General features: G+C 39.6%; 1 protein-coding gene across 2 annotated transcripts in view; it reads right to left on the bottom strand.

Annotated features, from left to right (window-relative positions):
- CTDSPL (CTD (carboxy-terminal domain, RNA polymerase II, polypeptide A) small phosphatase-like) overlaps positions 1-21381 on the bottom strand; it is a 114766-nt gene extending 93385 nt beyond the window's left edge. The window contains exon 1 of one of the 2 annotated variants that reach the window (XM_012638406.1): positions 21285-21381. In XM_012638406.1, coding sequence (XP_012493860.1) covers positions 21285-21363 — 79 coding nt within the window. In that variant the 5' untranslated portion in view covers positions 21364-21381. The remainder of the gene's footprint in view (positions 1-21284) is intronic. The other variant, XM_012638415.1, reaches the window with a different exon arrangement.
- Between the last annotated feature and the right edge of the window lie 49 nt (positions 21382-21430).

The raw sequence follows: 21430 nt of genomic DNA, 5'->3' as shown, positions 1-21430 counted from the left end.
TACAAATAGCTTCCTGGTTGACTTTGGGGGTGACCCTTGGCCTCTCTGAATCTCAGGCTTCTCATTAGTAAGATCAGGTGACTGGGTTTCACTCAGCTGTAAATCCTGTGCTTCCTATCTAAGTATTTACTGAAACAGAACTGATGTAAGTCCTAAAAGTAGTAGTCAGATGAGTTCCTGGAAGAGAAAAGATCAGTATAGGCTGGAGTGGGGTGTGGAGCCTTGAAAACTGGGAGAATTTGGACAGGGGTGGTCATCCCGATAGGGCAGGCGCCCTAGTGATGGGGACAGAGACCCAGATGTGAAGCTGAGGGGGAACTGAGTCAGGAGGAAAGCGTGAAGGCATATCTAAGTAAAGGTGAAGGTTTAGAAACACGGTGGTTAGGTAAGATGGTTCCAGGTTCCCAATGCTCTTGAGAGCCAGGGAGGGAATGTGGAATATTATAGAACCTAAAAAGAGAAGTGACTAAGGAAAGTGGTGTTCTGGGAAGATAACTGTGGCAGCCCACACAGGAAGGGAAGGATGGGAGGGGGACTGGGGCAGGCCTGGGGCTCAGCTAGGGAGAGACATTTAGGAGCCAGAGGACAAGCTTATTCTAGAGATGATGTGGCCTTGACCTGAAGCTGTGGCAGTGGGAACTAGAGGGGAGGAACATGACAACAGGAAAAGCTCCAGGACCCTGAGATTGTGGGCAGTTCTTACGCTTCTTTTGTTTACTTGTTTTTGCTTGTCTGTAGTTCTGGTTCTCTCTGTAGTGAGCAGATACTGCTTTGTGATAAGAAAAAGAAATATACAGTTCAGCATTTTCTTTGGAAAACCTGCATACAAATCTCCACCCCTTTGCGGCTCAGCCCTTTCTCTCACTAGCCTGTCTCTCCTTAGAACGTCCTTTCTCATATCTTTTTGCCTACTCATCTGTACCCCAAGCCCCTGTCCCTTTCCTAAAATGCTTTTGCAGAGCATTCCTTCTTTTCCAGACCATTCCTCCTGCCATCCTCTTGTACTACAAATCTAGCTTTGCCCTTCAGCCTTGAGTCTAGGGTCCTGGCCTTGAGACAGGGCCAGCAAACTCCCTGCTATCCCACAGTGGTTCAGACCAGGACTCTACCACCTCTCTTCATCAAGGCTTCTCTGAGGAGTCAACCTTCTTTCCATTGTTGAAGGCAATTTCTGAGTACCTACATAAAAATCTTCTTCTCCAAAAGAATACCTGTCACCTCCCTGAGAAATGCTCCCATCTAGGAGGAAGAACATTGAACCTCCCAGCACCACAACCCTCTGACCTTCACAACTTCTGTGACCAGTTCTTTATTCCCATGGCCACCCAGCGAACTCTGTGTTCCCCAGAACTCCTACAGCATGTCAAACTCTGAAACCCTACTTTGACCACGAACTACTATCCTTTGGCTTCCTGGATATCCATATTCCAACTACTTAATTATCCACTCCTTGGGACTCTTTCTAATTCACTTTTCCCATAAGCATCTTGGGATCTAAAGCTAATCAATTAAATCTCCCTCATCAGTATCCTGAATTCTCTCATCCTCTGAAGCTCTGCCAAGCCTGCTGTGCCACTGTCTAACACTGTGCCAATCATGCCTTCCTCTACAGAAAGACTGCCCAGCCATGCTGTTGGGCTCCCTCATAAACGCAGGGTTTATAGCTCCAGGAAGGCCCCCTGGTCAGCTCAGCTGCCCACACCCCATTAAACCCCTCTCCTACTGTCAGTTCTATGGGAGACTCTCACCACTTTCCTCAGACCCCGTTCTACTCCCATTTTCCCCACTCTTGGCAAATGGTTTTCCCTCTGATTTCACCAAGAAATTAGAAGTCGTGAGTTATGAATACTCTCATTTTTCCTTCTCTCCAGCTCTGAACTTTTTCATATCTTCAATCATCTTTTCTTCCTTTCTGGGAAGAAATGTTGTCTTGCCCTTTTAAGGCTGACTTCTGAGTCTCGGTCCAGGCCCTCCATCTTTCTAAGGGCTTTATTCAATTGGTTACCCCCTCTTTCCTGCAGCTCCAAACCCTCCTTCCCTGGCTGTTCCGCACGAGGCAACAAAAATGTTTTGACACTCCCTTCCCCTACCACCCTCTCATCTTCTTGCTACTGCAAAGATCTTTATAAAGTTTTGCTATTTTTGTAGGAATGATGCATGCTCATGCAAACATTTTAAAAAATACAGAAGAGCAAAAAGAAAACTATTACCCAACATCCTACCACCCATAGATAACTGCTTTTAGAATTTTGATAACCATGCTTCCAAATTATTCTCTATGTACACATTCAAATATAGAAATATACCTTTTACATAGAAGAGGCTATACTATTAATATATATGATCTTCTGTGACTTGCTTTTAGTAACCAATAGGTCCCTAGCCCCTTCCATGTTAACATGTCAATATCCTATGTTTTGTAACTAGAAGGTATTCTAGTGAACATAAATAATTACTTCCTTGTCCTCTATTAGCTTCCTTTTTTTTTTTTGTGCTATTACAGATAATACTGTGTTATACATTTCTGTATTTGTAAGACTATTTATTTATGGCAGATTGCTTAAAAGTGGTTGTTAGATAAAAATACACTCACCCTTTATGTTTGATCTATACTGCAAAATAGTCTTCTAGAAAAATTATACTAATTTGGACTCCTGCTAATCGTGATCATTTCCCTAAACCCATAAGAACCATGAGTTTTGTTAATGTTTATAGTTTATACCTAACTAATATCAAGAATGGAAAAGAGGATAGCATTAGAGATTCTACATTCTAAAAAGGATATTTTAAACAACTTTCGCCCATGATTTTGAAAACGTAGATGAAATGGGCAAATTGCTAGGAAGAAATTTGCCAAAACTGATAGAGGAAGAAATAGAATATCTGAGCAGTCCTGTATCTATTAAGTAAATTAAATCTATGTTTGAAGACCCTCCCACAAAGAAACTCCAAGCCTCAAAGGGCTTCACCAGAGTATCCTACTAAATATTTAAGGAAGAAATAACACCAGCCTTACACAAATTCTTCAAAAGAATAAAACTTCCCAACTTGTTTGCTGAGGCCAGCATAACCTTGATACCAAGCCCTCACAAGGACATTTAAAGAGAGGAAAATCACAGGCCAATCTCTTTTGAACATGATGATAAAGTCACTGGCACTGTTAAATACTATACTGGTTTGTTACCTACCTTTGTAAGTGAAAAAAAAAAATGCTAAATTTTAGTTAGAGGTCAATGAAAATTAAGATGCAATCTTTTTCCTGTCCAAGTTCATAGATTCCCTGAATTCCATTCATGGACCACTTGGGGATCTGAGGACTCCAGGTGAAAAATTCCTGCACTAAAAAACAGTGCTGGAGCCATCCTAGACCATTGGGGAACCAGAGTTCCAGTCCAAGTGGAAATCCTGTCAGTTTAAAGCTTTAGTGGGGGCCTCTGTGCTCAGGATGCCACAGGTCTTCAAATACTTTTCTCAACTGGATTTCTTTTAAGATGACTCTTTCCGATTTTGTATTTCACATATTTCTTTGTTCTCTTTCCAATATGAATTTACTTTGCTTAATAGAAAGTAGTGTCACTTGACCAAACATTTCAGTTTCTTCATTCCCAAAATAAATTCCCACAATAACAGGTAGAATTGGCTAATCAAGCAAATCATTTCTTTGATAAGACCCATACTATTTGGCTACACACTTTCATATAGAACATTTTAAACCATCTTGTGGCTAGAACACCACACAAAGCCAACCTGGCTCCAGACCAAGCACTCACAGCACTCTTTGGAAGGCCACCTGAGTAAAATATACTAAGACTGGGGTCTGACATGGCTCCAGCCTGCACACTGGCACAGGTTGAGCTAGCACTGAGGATCACCTGAATCCCTTTTGGAATGCTCAATTACCAACTTTCTTGGCTATCTTCCTGAACACTCTCCTATTGGGGGCAGAAACAACTAAATGCTATAATTGCATCTTTACCTCTTCTTCTGAGTTCATCTCTGTGTAAAGGAGGTAATAGATTAAAATTTTAATCTTAATACTCAACCAGAGTCTAATATTAATTTTTTCATTATTAAATATTTAAACACACTAAGAATAAATATAACAAACTATATACTGGACTACTCAAATACCCAGCTCTAGCACACCTTAACATTTTGCTGTATTTGTCTCAAGAAAATCATTTGTAAAAAACAAAACATTAAAGATACAACTGAAACTCCCTATGTACCCCTCCCTGATCCCACTCCCTTTCCTCCTTCTCCAGAAATAACTATTATAAATCTGTTATTCATCATTCCTGTTATTCATCATTCCTAAGCATGCCTTTTTAGTTTTCCCACTCATACATTATATAGAATCTATTTTTGCATGTTTTCAAACTTTATATATATGGTATCACACTGTCTGTGCTATTATGGAATCGGGGGTTTTTGTTCAACATTACATTTTTTAGTTTGAGCCACGTTAATAGATGTGATTCTAGTGTATTCCTTTTAATTTCATTGTCTGGACATGCCTCAATTTATTTATCTAGGATTTGGTTTTTATATAATCTCTTCTAACCAGATTTCAGCTTATCTATACATGTAAATCTGTAAATAAGATCTAGTTAGAAGAGATCATATAAACAAAATCCTAGATAAATTATATATAGCTAATCAATTTATTTAGCTATATAGCTAATAATATAGAGAAAATCAAGTTGGGCCATAAGAATTGACCTCCTTTTATATCTAATAGTTTCTAGAAAATAAACACGAAGTTTAAGTTGAATCATGAGCAGGTAAGGGCTGCAGTATATTTCAATAAAATAGTTCCATGGTGTAGCTGAGCATTTTTCCTGACTGTGAAACAGCCCAGTCTCATATTTTGGCCATACCAGGGGTCTGCAAGCCACTAAAATCTTTTGGCAAACTCCCTTCTACCTAAAATAGTTTAAGTGGATTCTGCAGTTTGCAACTAAGAACTCTGACCAATACAATGGGATTCAAGCATCTTTAAGAGCCTCCTTTGCACATTTTTCCTTCTAAAAACATCTCAAAACTCCACTTTTATTTAGCTACACATTTAGAAATAGTTACAAGTGGTAAGAGTGAGGCCTATCATTTCTTCCAGAATTTTAAAGATCAATACTATTGGACTCTTGACCTTTACTATAAATTTTAACTTCTCTCACTTCTACTATTCTAACACACAAGTGAATATGAAGAGGGTCAAGAGTTAACAACTCTTGGAAAAGACTCATGAAAACAGAACTTGTTACAAAAATAACAGAATAATAGGCACTGTAAGAAAATGTAGCCTGTTATCTTGGGTGAGGCTAGAATTTATCCTCTTAAATATGCCATCTATGGCAGAAGCAGAAAGACCCATCTTTTGGAAAAATCTGTTTTCTGTCTTTCAAGATGTAAATCTGAACAAGCTTGTGATAGTCTCCAAACACTTCCTAAGTCTCCTTTTAACACTGGAGTCAGACAGACTAGGTTTACCTCTTGGCTCCACTCTTTGGAAGGTACATATCTACGTCATAGGCAAGTTACTTAACCTCTCTGAGACTCAGTTTCCTCTGCTGTAAAATGGGGACAATGATACCTATATCTTAAGTTTGCTGGAGGATGAAATGAGATACACAGGTAAAATACTAGGCATACAGTAGTCATAAAATAAATGGTAGCTTCCATAGCACTTTGTACATTCTTCTCTTAAAGAATTGTGCTTGAGCAACTCAAATACAATAGCAAGGTCTCATTAATACGTGCATCCCAAACACCTGGAACAACTGAATAGCACATAGTGGTGCTCAATAAATATTTAATGAATAAATGAGTTAGAGATAATATTAATAATAATGTTTATTAAATGTTCATATATTTTGACATGTACTATATATACGTATGTATATATAACATTAATTGATCCTCATATTAACCCTATAAGGTATTTACTACCATGAAATGAAGGCTCAGAGAGATGAAATAACTTGTCAGAGTTCACACAACTCTTAAGTGATATAGCTGGGATTCAAACCTAAGCCCATTCTCTTAAATATTATGATCTACTTACTGCGTCCTGCACAAGCAGTGCAGGAAGGTGTCAAGAGAAGATGACACTTGAGCTGGATATTAGAGGATAACTAAGAATCCATCAGGCATAAGGGAAAAGGCACCCCAGTAAGAGGAACCAGTACATGTAGAATGGAGTGGAAAAACAGCATGCATGGGCTCAACAAGTGGTTCGTTACGGCACCAAAGGTGATTCTTGGACAGAAGGCTGAAAAGGTGGTCTTGGACCAGAACACGAAGGCTTACAGACTGTGAAACTTACGTTTTTATTTTGGAGTCCATGAGAAACACCTTTAATCAGACATTGGCATGATCAGAGCTATGCTTTAGAGATCTACATCCAGCAGCCCCGTGGAGGAAGAACTGGAATGAGAGTCCTGACAAGGTAAGAAGATAGGTAGAAAAGAATGTTAGCCACTTGCCCAGCCTTTGCCACCTCTGAGACTTTGGCAATGTCTTGAAATTGGCGGCAAACAGAATTGTGACTTTTATAAGAACTGGGTTATAATTTATGAATAAGGATTTCATTCTCAGGAAAGTTTCACCTGGTGGTGATAAAACTCAAGCCACTGAGAGAATGAGCCCAGCTCTTCCATTTTGTTTCAGGTAGTGTACCGCTTCTTTTTTCTGCAGATATTTGTGGATAGCCTGAAAGGTGTCCCACACGCCCTCAGGAACCCAGGCTCTCTCTGCAGAGCAGGGCTTCAGTACATTTTTGTTCTAGTGATATTCAATTCCTTCATTCTCTTAGACCTCATCAAGACAGTCATTATTTTTATATTATTGTATAATTATAGTTTAAACACAAATGCTTAATTACCTTATACTTTTGTATTAACTTTCTGCAGAAGGATACTCAAGATTAGAAGAAATTCTCAGTCTCAATTTTAAACCTGAAAAAAGACATGCTATACAAAATCTGTTTGGGTAAGTTCCTAAAATAAAGACTGGAGAAAATGCTAGGTCTTGCCTTTCACAGTCCCCCTCATTGCAAAATGTAGAATAAATCTGTCCTGACAGACTATAAAATGCCTTAATCTTCTCTTCTGCTTAAACCATGACCAAAAATTTACTTCTGAGAGAAGCCTCATACTATACTAAGCTTAACATTGCTCCACATTAAGGAAGGTGATCAAAATTTAAGGAGAGAATGGAGTCCAGAAATAGGACCACATACATAGTCAACTGATTTTTAATAAGGTTCAAAGGCAATACAATGAAGAAAGAATGATCTTTTCAATAAATGATGCAGAAATAATTAGACATCCATATATGCAAACAAACCTCAATCCATACCTCGTACCTTATCCAAAAGTTAATCCAAAATGGACTAAATATAAACCTCCCTTCCTTCCCCAAATAAAGCTTCTAAAGAAAACACAGGAGAAAATCTTTGTAACTTTGGGTTCACAAAGATTTCTTAAGTATGACACCATAACCATGATCCATAAAAGAAAAAAACTGAAAAACTGGCTTCATCAAAATTATAAATTTCTGCTCTTCAAAATATATCGCTAACGCTTCACACCCATTAGGATGGCTACTATCAAAAAACACAAGATAACAAGTGTGGCAAGGATGTGAAGACACCGGGACCCTTGAGCACTGCTTGTGGGTAAGCTATGGAAAACAATATGGAGGTTCCTCAAAACATTACAAATAGAATTACCATATTCCCCAGCAATTCTACTCCTTAGTATATACCTCTAGGAACTGAAAGCAGAGACTCTAACAGATATTTGTACACCCATGTTCACCGCAGCATAATTCACGATAGCTAAAATGTGGAAGCACCCAAGTGTCCAGTGACTAACGAATGGAGGAGCCAATGTGGCACATACATACAGCGAAATACCGGTCAGCCTTAAAAAGAAAGGAAATTCTGACAAATGCTACAACATGGATGAACCTTTAGGGCATTATGCTAAGTGAAATAAGCTAGTCACAAAAAGACAAATGTTGTATCATTCCACTTACATGAGGTAGCTGGAGTAGTTAAATTCATAGAGACATAAAGTATAGTAGGATGGTGGTTGCCGGGGGCTAGAGGAGGAGGGAATGGGGAGTTACTATTTTTTGTTTGTTTGTTTGTTTTGGAGACAGAGTCTCGCTCTGTCATCTCTGGTAAAGTGCAGTGGCGTCATTATAGCTCACTGCAACCTCAAACTCCTGAGCTCAAGTGATCCTCCTGTCTCAGCCTCCTGAGCAGCTGGGACTACAGGTGCGCACCACTGTGCCCGGCTAATTTTTCTATTTGTTTGTAGAGACGGGGTCTCATTCTTGCTCAGACTGATCTCTAACTCCTGAGCTCGAGCGATCCTTCCGCCTCGGCCTCCCAGAGTGCTAGGATTACAGGCATGAGCCACCATGCCAGGCCAGGAGTTATCATTTAATGGGTAGTTTTGCTTTTGCAAATGAAAAGAGTTCTAGACATGGATGGTGGTGATGGGTGTATGATAATATGAATGTACTTAAATCAATGAATTATACACTCAAAAATGGTTAAGATGATAAATTTAATGTTATATATATTTCATCCCACTCTCCCACCTTTTGGAGTCTCCAGTGTCTATTATTCTACTCTGTATGTCCATGTGTACCCATTGTTTAGCTCCCAATTCTAAGTAAGAACATATGGCATTTGACTTTCTGATTCTGAGTTATTCCATGTTGCTGCAAAAGACATGATTTCATTCTTTTACATGGCTGAGTAGCATTCCACATTTTCAAGTGTCTACTCATCTGCTGATGGACACTTAATGGTGATTTCATGACATTGCTACTATGAATAGTTCTGCAATAAACATACAAGTGCATGCATCTTTTAAATATAATGATTTGTTTCCTTAGGGTAGATACCCAGCATTGGGATTTCTGGATTGAATGGTAGTTCTATTTTTAGCCCTTTGAGAAATCTCCATACAGTTTTCCATAGAGGTTTTTCTAATTTACATTCCTACCATGAAATGTATTGTTCTAACCAAAACAAAAATGACTATGTTCAGCTATTTACTCAAACAGGGGAAAGAAAATATGGCTCTGACTGAAGTCTTGGAATTAAAGTCAATGGTTTCTGGCCGGGCGCCGTGGCTCACGCCTGTAATCCTAGCTCTCTGGGAGGCCGAGGCGGGTGGATTGCTCAAGGTCAGGAGTTCGAGACCAGCCTGAGCAAGAGCGAGACCCCGTCTCTATTAAAAAATAGAAAGAAATGATCTGGACAACTAAAAATATATATATATAGAAAAAATTAGCCGGGCATGGTGGCGCATGCCTGTAGTCCCAGCTACTCGGGAGGCTGAGGCAGAAGGATTGCTTAAGCCCAGGAGTTTGAGGTTGCTGTGAGCTAGGCTGTCGCCACGGCACTCACTCTAGCCCGGGCAACAAAGCGAGACTCTGTCTCAAAAAAAAAAAAGTCAATGGTTTCTGATTTGTACATAAGTGAGCCAAATACTTAAAACAAATTTCTGATATGCTAAGCATGAAAGCTAAATCTTGACCAGAATACAGAGAGAGAGATTACATACAATTTACAGTATGAATTCTTAGTGGTATTAAAAGGCTACATTTATTCAAGCCATGTTGACAAGGTGGTGCAGTCTGTTCTACAAGACACCCCGAAACATTAAAAGCTTAGGTTAAGTACTAATTTTGAAAGGTAAGAACAGCATCAGTCTTCAAATATTAAGCCACTTCTCTTCAATTTTTAAAGTGCTTTAAGTGCAGGATTTTAAAACATTTTGGCAAATAGCCTTAATACAAATTATAATTACAAAGAAAGCTTTCAGTTTTTAACTCGAAGCAGCTACTCAGAACCAAAATGAGCTATTGCTTAGGTGATTACATAATCCTCAGCATCCATAAAGACCACTGTTTATTAGGTCCTGGGTTCAGAGGACTATACCACCAGTGTTTTCAGTTCTGATTCCAAATACAAAAATGTCCACATCCCAACCCAGGGCCACTAGCAGTGCCAGAGACTTTGCTCCATTGTGTGATATTATTTCAGAGTCATAAAGACAAATATTTGCTTAGTTTTATTTTAACTAAAGCACTGAATATGTATCCCCAGTTTTTAAAAAATAAGAAAATGTACGTTAAGGGATCAAAGGAAAGAAAGAACTATTTAAGTGAATTTTTAAAAGAAAGGTCATTAGAAATATTGAACTTTAAATGTCTAATGAGTCAGGATTTAAGATCTCGAAAGTAAGTTCTAATGTATGTATTATATCTTCAACATTACCCGAGAGAATCCTTTCACTCCCTTTTTCAGTAGCTACATGCTGCTGGCCTTGGCACCATATTATTACTGTCAAAGCAAATGAAAAAAACCCATGTGTGTGTTTGTGTGTTTGTGTATATATTTAAATCCAGACTTATTTGTGGCCAGACTGTTTCCTGACCTCTGCCAGTTCCTGGCTACACTGGCACTTTCATGCATCCCCTCTTCCCACACCCCCAACATCACCAAAAGGGAAAAAGCCATTTACCTCAAAATTAAACTTGAAGCTATGTGGTCCCTTCTGAAAACCCAGTCCTGCCATTCCAAATGGGCTTCCTCCCCAATCTGGAATGCCCCAGGCAAGTACAGCCTGGGGCAAGTTTCGGGAGCCCACAGACCCACTTCCAGGGCAGTCTAGACTGGAAGCAGACTTTTCCAGTCACTGGCCAGCAAGCCCTGTCTGGTCGCCAAGAGTGCTAAATCCATAGAAAAGCTCTGTTGTGTTTGCCCCAGGAAGACATTTCTATTTACTTAAATGGATGCTTTTGTAACTGAGAAACAAAATGAAAGATACGAGGTTATACATACTTGCTAACCAAACAGAATATTAGATAAAAAATAGATTTAAATGAGGATATTCATGATCTTGAAGCACCAAAGCTTATGAAAGCATCCTGTTAAGGTTTGTTAAGTAATAGTTGTCACTGATCTAGACTTGATTTCACACCAAATTCGTTATCATTTCTCTTTTTAGGGGAAAATAAAGATTCTCAAAGCACTAACTGAATTTGACTTTTACATTGGTCATTAGCACAATATTGAAATAAACCTTTAAAATGACAACTTTTCAACTCTAGTCTTCCTTAACATACTTAATATGGATAGATCTGAAAGTTAATTAGGGGGCTTCTGCCTCCAGGAAGATGAAGCACACATACTTCTTCCTATTCTCCCCACTAAGCCCAACTAGAAACCCTACACATTATATATAAAACATAAAAAGACTCTGAAAGGTTGAGAAAAGAATGCAGATCAGTTAGGGACACTGGGACCTGAGGAACATTATGGTAGTGATTTCTCTGGGTTTTCTTTTTGCCCCATAGATCCTAGACTTGGAGGCGAAGAAGCTGGCTATGGAGAAAACCAACAGTTGTAGAGTCCCACCAAAAGCCTACTCTGTAACCAAAGGACCAGAAAAGGGGCAGTCTAGTCTAGCAAGACAGACAACAGTTGCTCTACTACAATCTCTCTCTCTCTCTCTCTCTTTCTCTGTCCTCCCTACCCCCTGTGGCACCACCGCAAACCACGCCACCAAAAATCTAATGGGTAACTAGAATTCCATCCTCATAAGGGTGCAATGAGGTACCCCACTAACCCTGCTGGAGTGCTATCAAAGAAGAACAAGTAGGAAGCAGGGACACTCATCCCTGAAAGCTAGTAATGAATCCCCCTCTACCAGCGGTGTCAGTGGAGACCACGTGGCCAGCTTGGACTTCCACCCTCACCCAGCAGTAGTGAGGTGCTCCCCCACCACTGGGTGGTGTCAGAGGAGACATAGGAAGAGTCAGGGCTTTCACCACACCCAATGATAATGAGACCACTCCCACTGTAGTCTAGTAGATACCAAGTGGAAGCCAAAACTCCCTCCCTGCCAGTTGTAGGTCAAAAGAGGCCAAGTGGGGAGCCTTGACATCTACCCCCACCTAAGAGTAACAAGATGGTGCTTCTCCTTCCCTGCTAAAGGCATGTCAGAGAAAGCCAATTAAAACAGAAGGTTTAAATAAGACACAGAGTCTCATAACATAACACAACAATGTCCAGGTTTCAATTGTAATTCACACGTTATATCAAGAGCCAGGAAATCTTAAACTGAATGAATTAAAAAACAAAACAAAACACCAATCAATAGATTCCAACACCAAAATGCTATACTTATCTGACAAAAATTTTAAAGCAGCCATGATAAAAATGCTTCGACATGTACTTTGGGGCATGTTTAAAACAAATGAAGAAAACAGCCTCAGCAAAGAAATAGTCTCAGCAAAGAAGCAAAAGACATAAAGAAAAATCAAATGGAAAATTCAGAACTAAAAAAGATAATAATTAAAATAAAAATCTAGGTGGGCTCAGTACCAGAATGGAGGAAATAAGGAAAAATCAATGAACTTAAAGATAGAACAACAGAAATTATCCAATTCAAGCGACAGAGAGGAGAAAAGACTGGGAAAAAAAAAAAAAAAAAGAACAGTCAGTATTGATAAACCTGCGAAACTGTAACAAAAGATTTAACATTTGTGTCACTGGAGAAGAGAAAGGACAGGGTTGAAAAAGTACTCAAGGAAATAATGGCTCAAAACTCCCCAAAATTGGCAAGACATAAACCCAAGAAGCTAAATGAACTGAAAACAGGGTAAATTCAAAGAAATCCATGCCAAGATGCACCATAACTAAAGTTCTGAAAACTAAAGATAGTATAGCCACTTTAGAAGACAGTTTGGCAGTTTCTCATGAACCCAAATACCTTACCATACGATTCAACAATCATGCCTTTTAGTATTTACCCAAATGAGTTGAAAATTACACAAAGACCTGTACACAGATGTTTATAGCAGCTTTACTTGTAAATGTTAAGACTTACAACAACCAAGATGTCCTTCAGTAGATGAGTGAATAAACAAATTATGGTACACACAGACTATGGAATATTATACACCTCCAAAAAGAAATGCGTTATCAAGCCATGAAAAGACATGGAGGAAATGTAAATGCATAATACTAAGAGAAGGAAGCTAATCTGAAAAGGCTACATACTGTATGATTCTAGTTATGTGACATTCTAGAAAAGGCAAAACTATGGAGACAGTGAACAGATTAGTGATGGTCAGAGTTGGGGTGAGGGAGGGATGAATTGGTGGAGTACAGAGGATCTTTAGGGCAGTGAAGTTATTCTGTATGATGCTATAATGGTGGGTACATGTCATTGTACATTTGTCCAAACCCATAGAATATATAACACCAAGTGTGGAATCCCAATGTATACTTTGGACTTTGGTGATAATGATGGGTCAATGTAGGTTCATCGACTGTAATAAATATACCACTCTAGTATGGGATGTTGATAGTGGGGGAGGCTGCGCATACGTGGGGGCAGAGAATACATGAGAACTCTGTACTTTCTGCTCAATTGGCCATGAACCTAAAACTGCTCTAAAAAAATGAAGCTTATTTGGAAAACATATTGAACTGAATGAAAATGAAACCACAACATATCAAAGTTTGTAGAACACAGCTAAGGCAATGCTGAGAGAGAAATTTGTAGCACTAACTGTATATATTAGGAAAGAAGGAAAGTCTCAAGTCACTCATCCAAACTCCCCTCCAAGAATCTAGAAAAAGAAGAGCAAAATAAACCCAAATCAAGCAGAAGGAAGAAAACAAAGGTAAGAATAAAAATCAAAGCTGAAAACAGAAAATCATTAAAAAAAAAACCAAAACAATGAAACAAAGAGCTCATTCTTTGTAAAGATCAAGAAAGTTGAGAAACCTCTGAAAAGACTGACAAAAAAATAAGATGCAGGATACAAATTACCAATATCAGGAATGAAACATGGCATATAACTATACATTCTGCAGGCATCAAAAAGATAATAAGGGAATAATATTCTGAATAACTTTATACACATAAATTTGACAACTTAGATGAGAAGGATCAAATCTCAAAAAGCAATTACCACAATTCACGCAATATGAAAAAGATAATTTAAATAGATCTATAAATAATTTTTTTTTTTTTTTTTTAGAGATGGGGTATTGCTATGCCAACCAAATTCCTGGGCTCAAGTGATCCTCCTACCTCAGCCTCCTGAGTAGCTGGGATTACAGGCATATGCCACCACTTGGCTTGATCATCTAGGCATTGTATGTATTGAAACATCACTATGCATCCCATGAATATATACAATTATTATGTGTCGATTAAAAAATAAAATATTTTTTAAAAAGAACACTTAGATGTAAATCTAATAAAACATTAATAGGACTTGTATGGTGAAAACCCTACAACCCTGAAGACAGAATCAAAGAAGATCTAAATAAATGGAGAGACATACCATGTTCATGGATTAGAAGACTTAATATAGTAAAGATGTCAGTTCTTCCCAAATTGATACACAGTTTTAATTTAATTCCTATCAACATCTCAGGAAGATTTTTGTTTGTAGATAAGATTACTGTAAAATTTATATGGCAAGGCAACAGAACTAGAACAGTTGAAACAATTTTGAAAAAGAACAAAAGTTGGAAGGATCAATCTACTCTATTTCAAGACTTACTATTTAGCTACAGTAATCCAGACTGTATGGTACAGGCAGAAGGACAGACACATAGACCAGTGGAAGAAAATAAAGAATGTGGAAAGAGATCCACACAAATCTTGACAAAGGCATATTTTTGACAAAGATACAAAAGAAATTCAAAGGAGTAAGGATAGACAGCCTTTTCAACAAATGCACCTTAAGCAACTAGACACTCACTCTGAGACAAAAAAAATGAACCTAAGTCTCACACCTTGTTAAAAAAAATGGACTCAGAATGGATCATGAACTTAAACGTAAAATTTAAAACTACAAAGCTTTTAGAAAAAGCACAGGAGAAATATTTGGGATCTAGTGCTAGGCAAAGAGTTCTTATACGAGACAACAAAAGCACAATTGATAAAAGGAAATATTTATAAATTGCACCTTATCAAAGTTTAAAACTTTTGCTCTGCAAAAGACTCTGTTAAGAGGATGAAAAGACAAACTACAGACCAGGAGAAATATCTACAAACCACATATCTGGAAAAGGACTAATATCTACACTATGTAAAGAATTCTCAAAACTCAACAGTAAAAAATAAAAAGAAAATCTGATTAGAACATGGGCAAAAGACATGAAGGGACATCTTATCAAAGAAGACATACAAAAGGAAATAAGCATATAAAAAGATGTTCAACATCATTGGCCATCAGGGAAATGCAGATTAAAACCATAATGAGCTATCATTATACATCTATCAGAATAGCTAATATAAAAAATAGTGAAATGATAAATACTCAAGGTGATGGATACCCTAAATTCTCTGACTTGATCATTACACATTCTATGCATGTAACAAAATATCATATGCACCCCATAAATATGTACAAATACTGTGTATCAATAAAAAAAAGAAATGGAAAAGAGAGGCTAATAGGGAATTCCTTCCTGGTAACAGAACAGTTCTGTAGCTTGATTGGATAGTGGCTATATGAATCTAAACGTGTTAAAAATGCATAAAGCTATATGTAAAGATGTAAAAAAAAAATGAGTTCATGTAAAACTGTTGAAATGTGAATAAGATCCATAGTCTAATTAATTATATTGTGCCATCATCAATTTCCTGGTTTCAATAATGTAATACAATTATATAAGATGCTATCATTGGAGACAACAGATGATGGATACATGGATTTCTCTATTATTTTTGCAACTTCTTGTGAGTCTACAATTATTTCAAAATAAAAATTAAAAAAAAATAGCGACAACACCTAATGCTGGTGAGGATGTGGAGAAATTGGATCACTCATACATTTCTGAAGGGAATGTAAAATGGTACGTTCACTCAAGAAAATAATTTGGTATTAAATAGTTTCATAAAAAAGTAAACATGCAACTACTATATGATCCAGCAATTGCACTCCTGGGCATTTATCCCAGAGAAATGAAGACTTGGATTTACACAAAAACACGTATGCCAATGTTTATTGCAGCTTTATTCATAATACACCAAATCTGGAAACATCCAAATGTCTTTCAAAGGTGACTAGTTAAACAAACTATGGTATATTCATGTCATGGAATACTATTGAGCAATAAAAAAGAACAAACTATTAATACAACGAACAACCTGGATGAATCTCCAGAGAATTACATTGAATGAAGGAACAAATTCCAAAAGATCACATACTGCTTGATTCCATTTAGATAACATTCCTAAATTGACAAAATGTTAGAAACAGAGAACAGATTAGTGGTTGCCAATGGGCTAAGGAGGGGGCAGGGATGGGAGGGAAGTGGGTGTGGTTATATAGGGCAACATAGATCCTCTCGTGATAGAATTTTTCTGTACCTTTTTCTTTTCTTTTCTTTCTTCCTTTTCTCTCCCTTCCCTCCCTCCTTTCTTTCTTCTTTCTTTCTTTCTTTTCTCTCCTCTCCTTCCTTCCTTTCTTCTTCTTTCCTTCCTCTCTTTCTTTTGACAGAGTCTCACTCTATGGCCCAGGCTAGAGTACAGTGGCATGGTCATAACTCACTCCAGCCCTGAACTCCTGGCCTCAATGGATCCTCCTGCCTCAGCCTCCCAAAGACCTGAGATTACAGGTGTCAGCCACCTTGCCTGGCCTCTATCTTGACTATATATCAATGTCAACATCCTGATTGTGATACTGTACTATAGTTATGCAAGATGTTCACACTGGAGGAAACTGGGTAGAGGGGATAGAGGATCTCTGCATGATTTCTTACAAATGCATGTAAATCTACAGTTATCTCAAAATAAAAAGTTTAATCTAAAAAAGTTAACCAAACAGAATCTATTTCAAATCTGTTCTGTCATCTGAAATAATTATTGCTTCTAAGAGGCTTCTCTTGCCTATAATTTTGTTAGCAGCCCAAAGGTTGAAGTTTCTGAGTTAATGTTAAATGTTGCAAACATTTAGGGGAAACATAGCTAGCACCTTGGGCCAAAATATCTGCCCAAACAAACTTGCCTGCAAAAATCTCATCAGGTACATGTATTAACTTACAAAATAATTAACTGTTTAGCTAGCATTGATATGTTCTTGCTAATATTGTATATTAATTGAGGTTTCTTGGCTTTATTATTGTTCAATTCCCTCAAATTATTTATTTCCCTCCAAAGAGCTATGGGATATTTTTCTTTTAGTTAAAAAAATTCCTCTGTAAAACACAAGCATATTTCATTAATATTTAAACAACAAGGCAAAGTTCCCTCACTTCCCACCCCAGTCCTCTCCCCAGAGATAATCATTGTTATCAGTTTATTTCCTTCCAAATTATTTTTTGTGTATTTCTAGACATATATACAGTTTGTGTGTGTGTGTGATTTTTTTTTTACAAAGAAAGGACCATACTGTTTATATCATTCTTCAAATTCACATGTCAGTATGTTTAGATCTAATTTAACTCATTCTTTTCAACTGCCTTGCAGAATCAGTATCGATGTACCATAGTCTAACCATTCCCCTGTTGACACTTAGGATAGTTCTAGTTTTTGCTATTGCAAGCAATGTAGCTATCAGTGAAAATCCTTGTACATGTTTCTTTGAGTACAAATGGTTATTTCTCTACGACAGAAACTTAGAAATGAAACAAGAGCATTCAAGGTGTGGTCAACACTGTTGACTGGCTGAACACCTGCTCCTACCTATTCCCAATCTTCCCCACTCCTGCCTCCCACAACAAAGGCTGGAGAAGCTGGAAACTCACTCACCCCAGCTTGCAAGCTAGGAGTGGCCATGTAACCCAGTTCTGGCCAATTAAACATCAGCAAAAATCTGCTGGACGGTCCCTAGGAATGTTTTTGCTTTCCAGATAAAAGGGATAGACATGACTGGCATTGTCTCTTTTTCCTGCTATAAAGGTGTCTGTGGTGTTTGGTGGGGTGGCAGCCGCGTTACAACATGAGGGAAAGCCAAGAGAATCACTATGATCCTGGCCCTAATATCAATGAGCTGCTGAACCAAAGCGAACAGCAGCCCACTCCAGACTGCCTAGTATGTGAGAATAAACCATTGGTTTAAGCTGCAGTGAGTCTGGTTTTCTGGTACTTGCAGCCAAATGCATTCTTAAGTGATTCAGTACTCTCTAAAATGTCTGTACTCACTTTATTCCCTCACAAAAGTGTATTAAAAGTAGCCATTTCCCAAACTTTTATCTACTTCGAATACTGGCAGTCATTTAGATGTGTAATCAGTCTGATGCATGAAAGCGTTTCACATGAAGTCGAGTGTCACTTCACACATTTACTGGCCAGATTTCCCCCTCTATGATTGCCTTATTCATATCTCTTGTCCACTTTGCTGCTATACTGTCTAACATTTTCTTATTGATTTATAAGAGGAAGTTTCCAAATCACAAACTAGGCTGAGTTAAACTTACAGGGAAATTTGTCTCTTTATCTTTATACTGTCAATCAAATCAAACACAACTGTAAGAAATAAATCTTTGTGACAGGCCAGGCTGACAGTGACAGTCGTCCCTGAGTGGTGCCCCATCACGTGGCAATGTGTCAAGAAGTAATTCAACTCATACCACAGCCTGTGCTTAGTACTTCCTTTGTAAATCTACACCTAAAGAAAGGTTTATGGAATAGTGACACACTAGTGAACCAGGCAGAGTCTTTAACATATACCATCTCTTTTAACCCTCACATCAAACCCAACAGGCAGTCCTTATTATTCCTGTCTTACAGAATAAATGATCAAAGTTAACATTTAAAACAAATAGTTTCTTTCCTACCACAAAAACTTAAAAACGTTCCAGGTCCAATATTTTAAAAACCAAATGGTTGTCCATCTCAAATTAAAATTATGTGAAATATATTTTTTACATAATTTGATGTGCCTACCTGAAGACATCAACATGCTTAAGCTAGAAACATTGCTGAACCTGTTTAGTGGTTTATGAATCTGAAGAAGCTGTTCCAAAATTTGGCTCTAAAGTTTATTGCCACACTATAGATAACCAAAATCGTTTCCATTTTTGAAAGTGAAAACCTAAAATGAGTAGGATTTCAATGATTCAGCAACAGAGACCTATTAGCCAGACACCCCACCCCATGGCAGCAGGTAAGGAATTCCCAGGCCTAATCAGTTAACAACCAACCAATTTGACACTGGAAAACAAACAAAATAGGCTGTTAAAGATAATAAAAGATTGTCATGAAAAGTAATGTAAACAAGTTGAATAGAACAAGCACATCCTTGACTATTTATACATGTTTTGGATTTTGAATAGATTGACTCTGCTTTAAAAATCTTAGCAGCTAGAGGAAAAGGGAAAGTTGGCAAAGCTCCTGCTCCTAGGGTAGGGGGGGCAGCAGGAGGGCTGAGGCTGTGACAAATATGTCCCTGCTTTATGCCACACCTCTCCTAATAAGAGCTGTGGATTTTCTCTGGCAAAGCATCACACAAAGCACTCAATCCACAGCTGATAAGGAGCACAGGCAGCAAACCTCCTTGGTGCCTCCAACCAAACCCTCCCTGAGGGGATACACCCAGCCAGGGCCCCAAGAACTGACAGTCACTATGGCAGGAAGGCCAGACCACCTAGGCACTACGCACTTGGGCCCCAGGAAGACACAGGGATTCACCTGGAGCACCCTCTTGCAGGATTTTTTAGACCATTTGCAAGGTACAGAAGTATGCCTGGAAGATTTTGAATTCTTTATTTTACATAAAAGAAATCCAGTCCACAGACACATACAATGTTGATGGTTTACAAAAGTGCAAATGGGTTGACAAATCCCCAACCTGAGGGTACGTCTCTGGTGGTTCCTTCCATTTTCCTGGTGGGCTTGCCCAGTGGCCGCTGCTTGGGGAGCAGAGTACTTCCCTCACCCCTGTCCAGCTTCCTAGTAGAGGGTGCACACCTTACCCACTGGTACAGCAAGGGTGGTAGCACATGGAAAGAAACCTCTTTCCCAAAGTCTGCTGTAGCCAGGTCAGGATTTGAAAGGGGGCAGGGGTCCTGATGGGCTTCACCTGACCTTGGTCCAGGTGTTTTCGAGACACATGGCAGGAAAAGAAGCAAGCTTTAGTCACCAGTACAAAACAAGACATATTCCTTGGCCCTTCAAAACAGTCTGTCCAAGCCTCCGGACACTAGAGGCACAGTAAGCAGGGCATGCAAGAGAGGGGGATACCAAGTCTCTGAGGGGGGCAGAGATACCAAGAAAAAGAGCAAAAAGGGAACAGAAGAGGGGGACTAGGGTCAAAATGTGCCCAAATCAAACCAGGTACAGCAGCACAGTGCTGGCCTGGCTGAGCCCTTGGCCAGCTCTGTGGGAGGGGATGCTCCTGGCACCATAAGGCTCCCCGAGTGCCTATTTGGGCCCAGGGAGGGCCAGGCCTTGTAGGTCCTCCCAACAGACTGGTGGCCCTGAAACAGCTAAGAGTGGAGAAGGGGGATGGCTCAGCACTACCCCTCCCCCCAGCAATTGCACAACCAATTAAATACACCCAGACACATGGCCTCTGTCTGGTGCACAGGCAGGCACACACATCTGTACACACAGGTTAGTGGTTAGGTGCATAGATGCACACACAGCCTCACTGTGTGTGAGCACACACACATATACCCTCCCAGTGAAGGGATACAACAGCTGGGAGGTGCACACACACTAACTCTTTCAGGAGTGAACAGACATACGACCTTTCTGCAGGTTGACACTCATGCACACACACTCCACAACCTCTTGGTCAGGTACATACAGACCTCTATATTAAGTACACACACAAACTTACAGCCTGTCAGAAGAACACACACTCACAATCTCCCTGTTAGGTGCACACTCACTCTTAATCTCTGTCGACTTGTGCACGCGCAATATATATGTGCACACGCAACCTTTCAGGTGCACAATACACTCACAAGCTCTCAGGTGCACACACACTCACTTCTCCGCTGACGGGCGTGCATACACAAACTCACAACCTCCTTGTTAGGTGCACACACACTCGCTCACAACCTCTCCATCAGCGCATGCACACTCACACTTGCTCAGTCAGCACACGCACCCTCGCAGCCTCTCTCCTCCAGGCGCACCCCACACCCACGCACCCTCCTGGCCCGGTGCACCCCTCCCCCAGGCCCGTGCCAGCGCATGGCAGCGAACTCCAGCGGCGCGGGGTGTGCACACGCCCCCGGCCCGCAGCCGCCCGGCCGGCCCGCGCTCCCCCCTCACCTTTCTCGCCCGCGCCTGGCGCCCGGCCCTCGTCCTCCTTGGGGTTGGTCACCTGGGTGATGATGGCCGGGCCGTCCATGGGTGCGCGGCGTGGCGGCCGCCCGCAGGCCCGGCCCCCCGCGAGCCAGGCGCACGGGGGCGCGGCG

The sequence above is a fragment of the Propithecus coquereli genome, unplaced genomic scaffold, assembly GCF_000956105.1.
Source record: "Propithecus coquereli isolate 6110/MARCELLA unplaced genomic scaffold, Pcoq_1.0 Scaffold1, whole genome shotgun sequence".
Classification (NCBI taxonomy): Eukaryota; Metazoa; Chordata; class Mammalia; order Primates; family Indriidae; genus Propithecus; species Propithecus coquereli.
The sequence above is the reverse complement of the archived record's forward strand: the minus strand, read 5'-3'. Positions and strand labels throughout refer to the sequence as shown.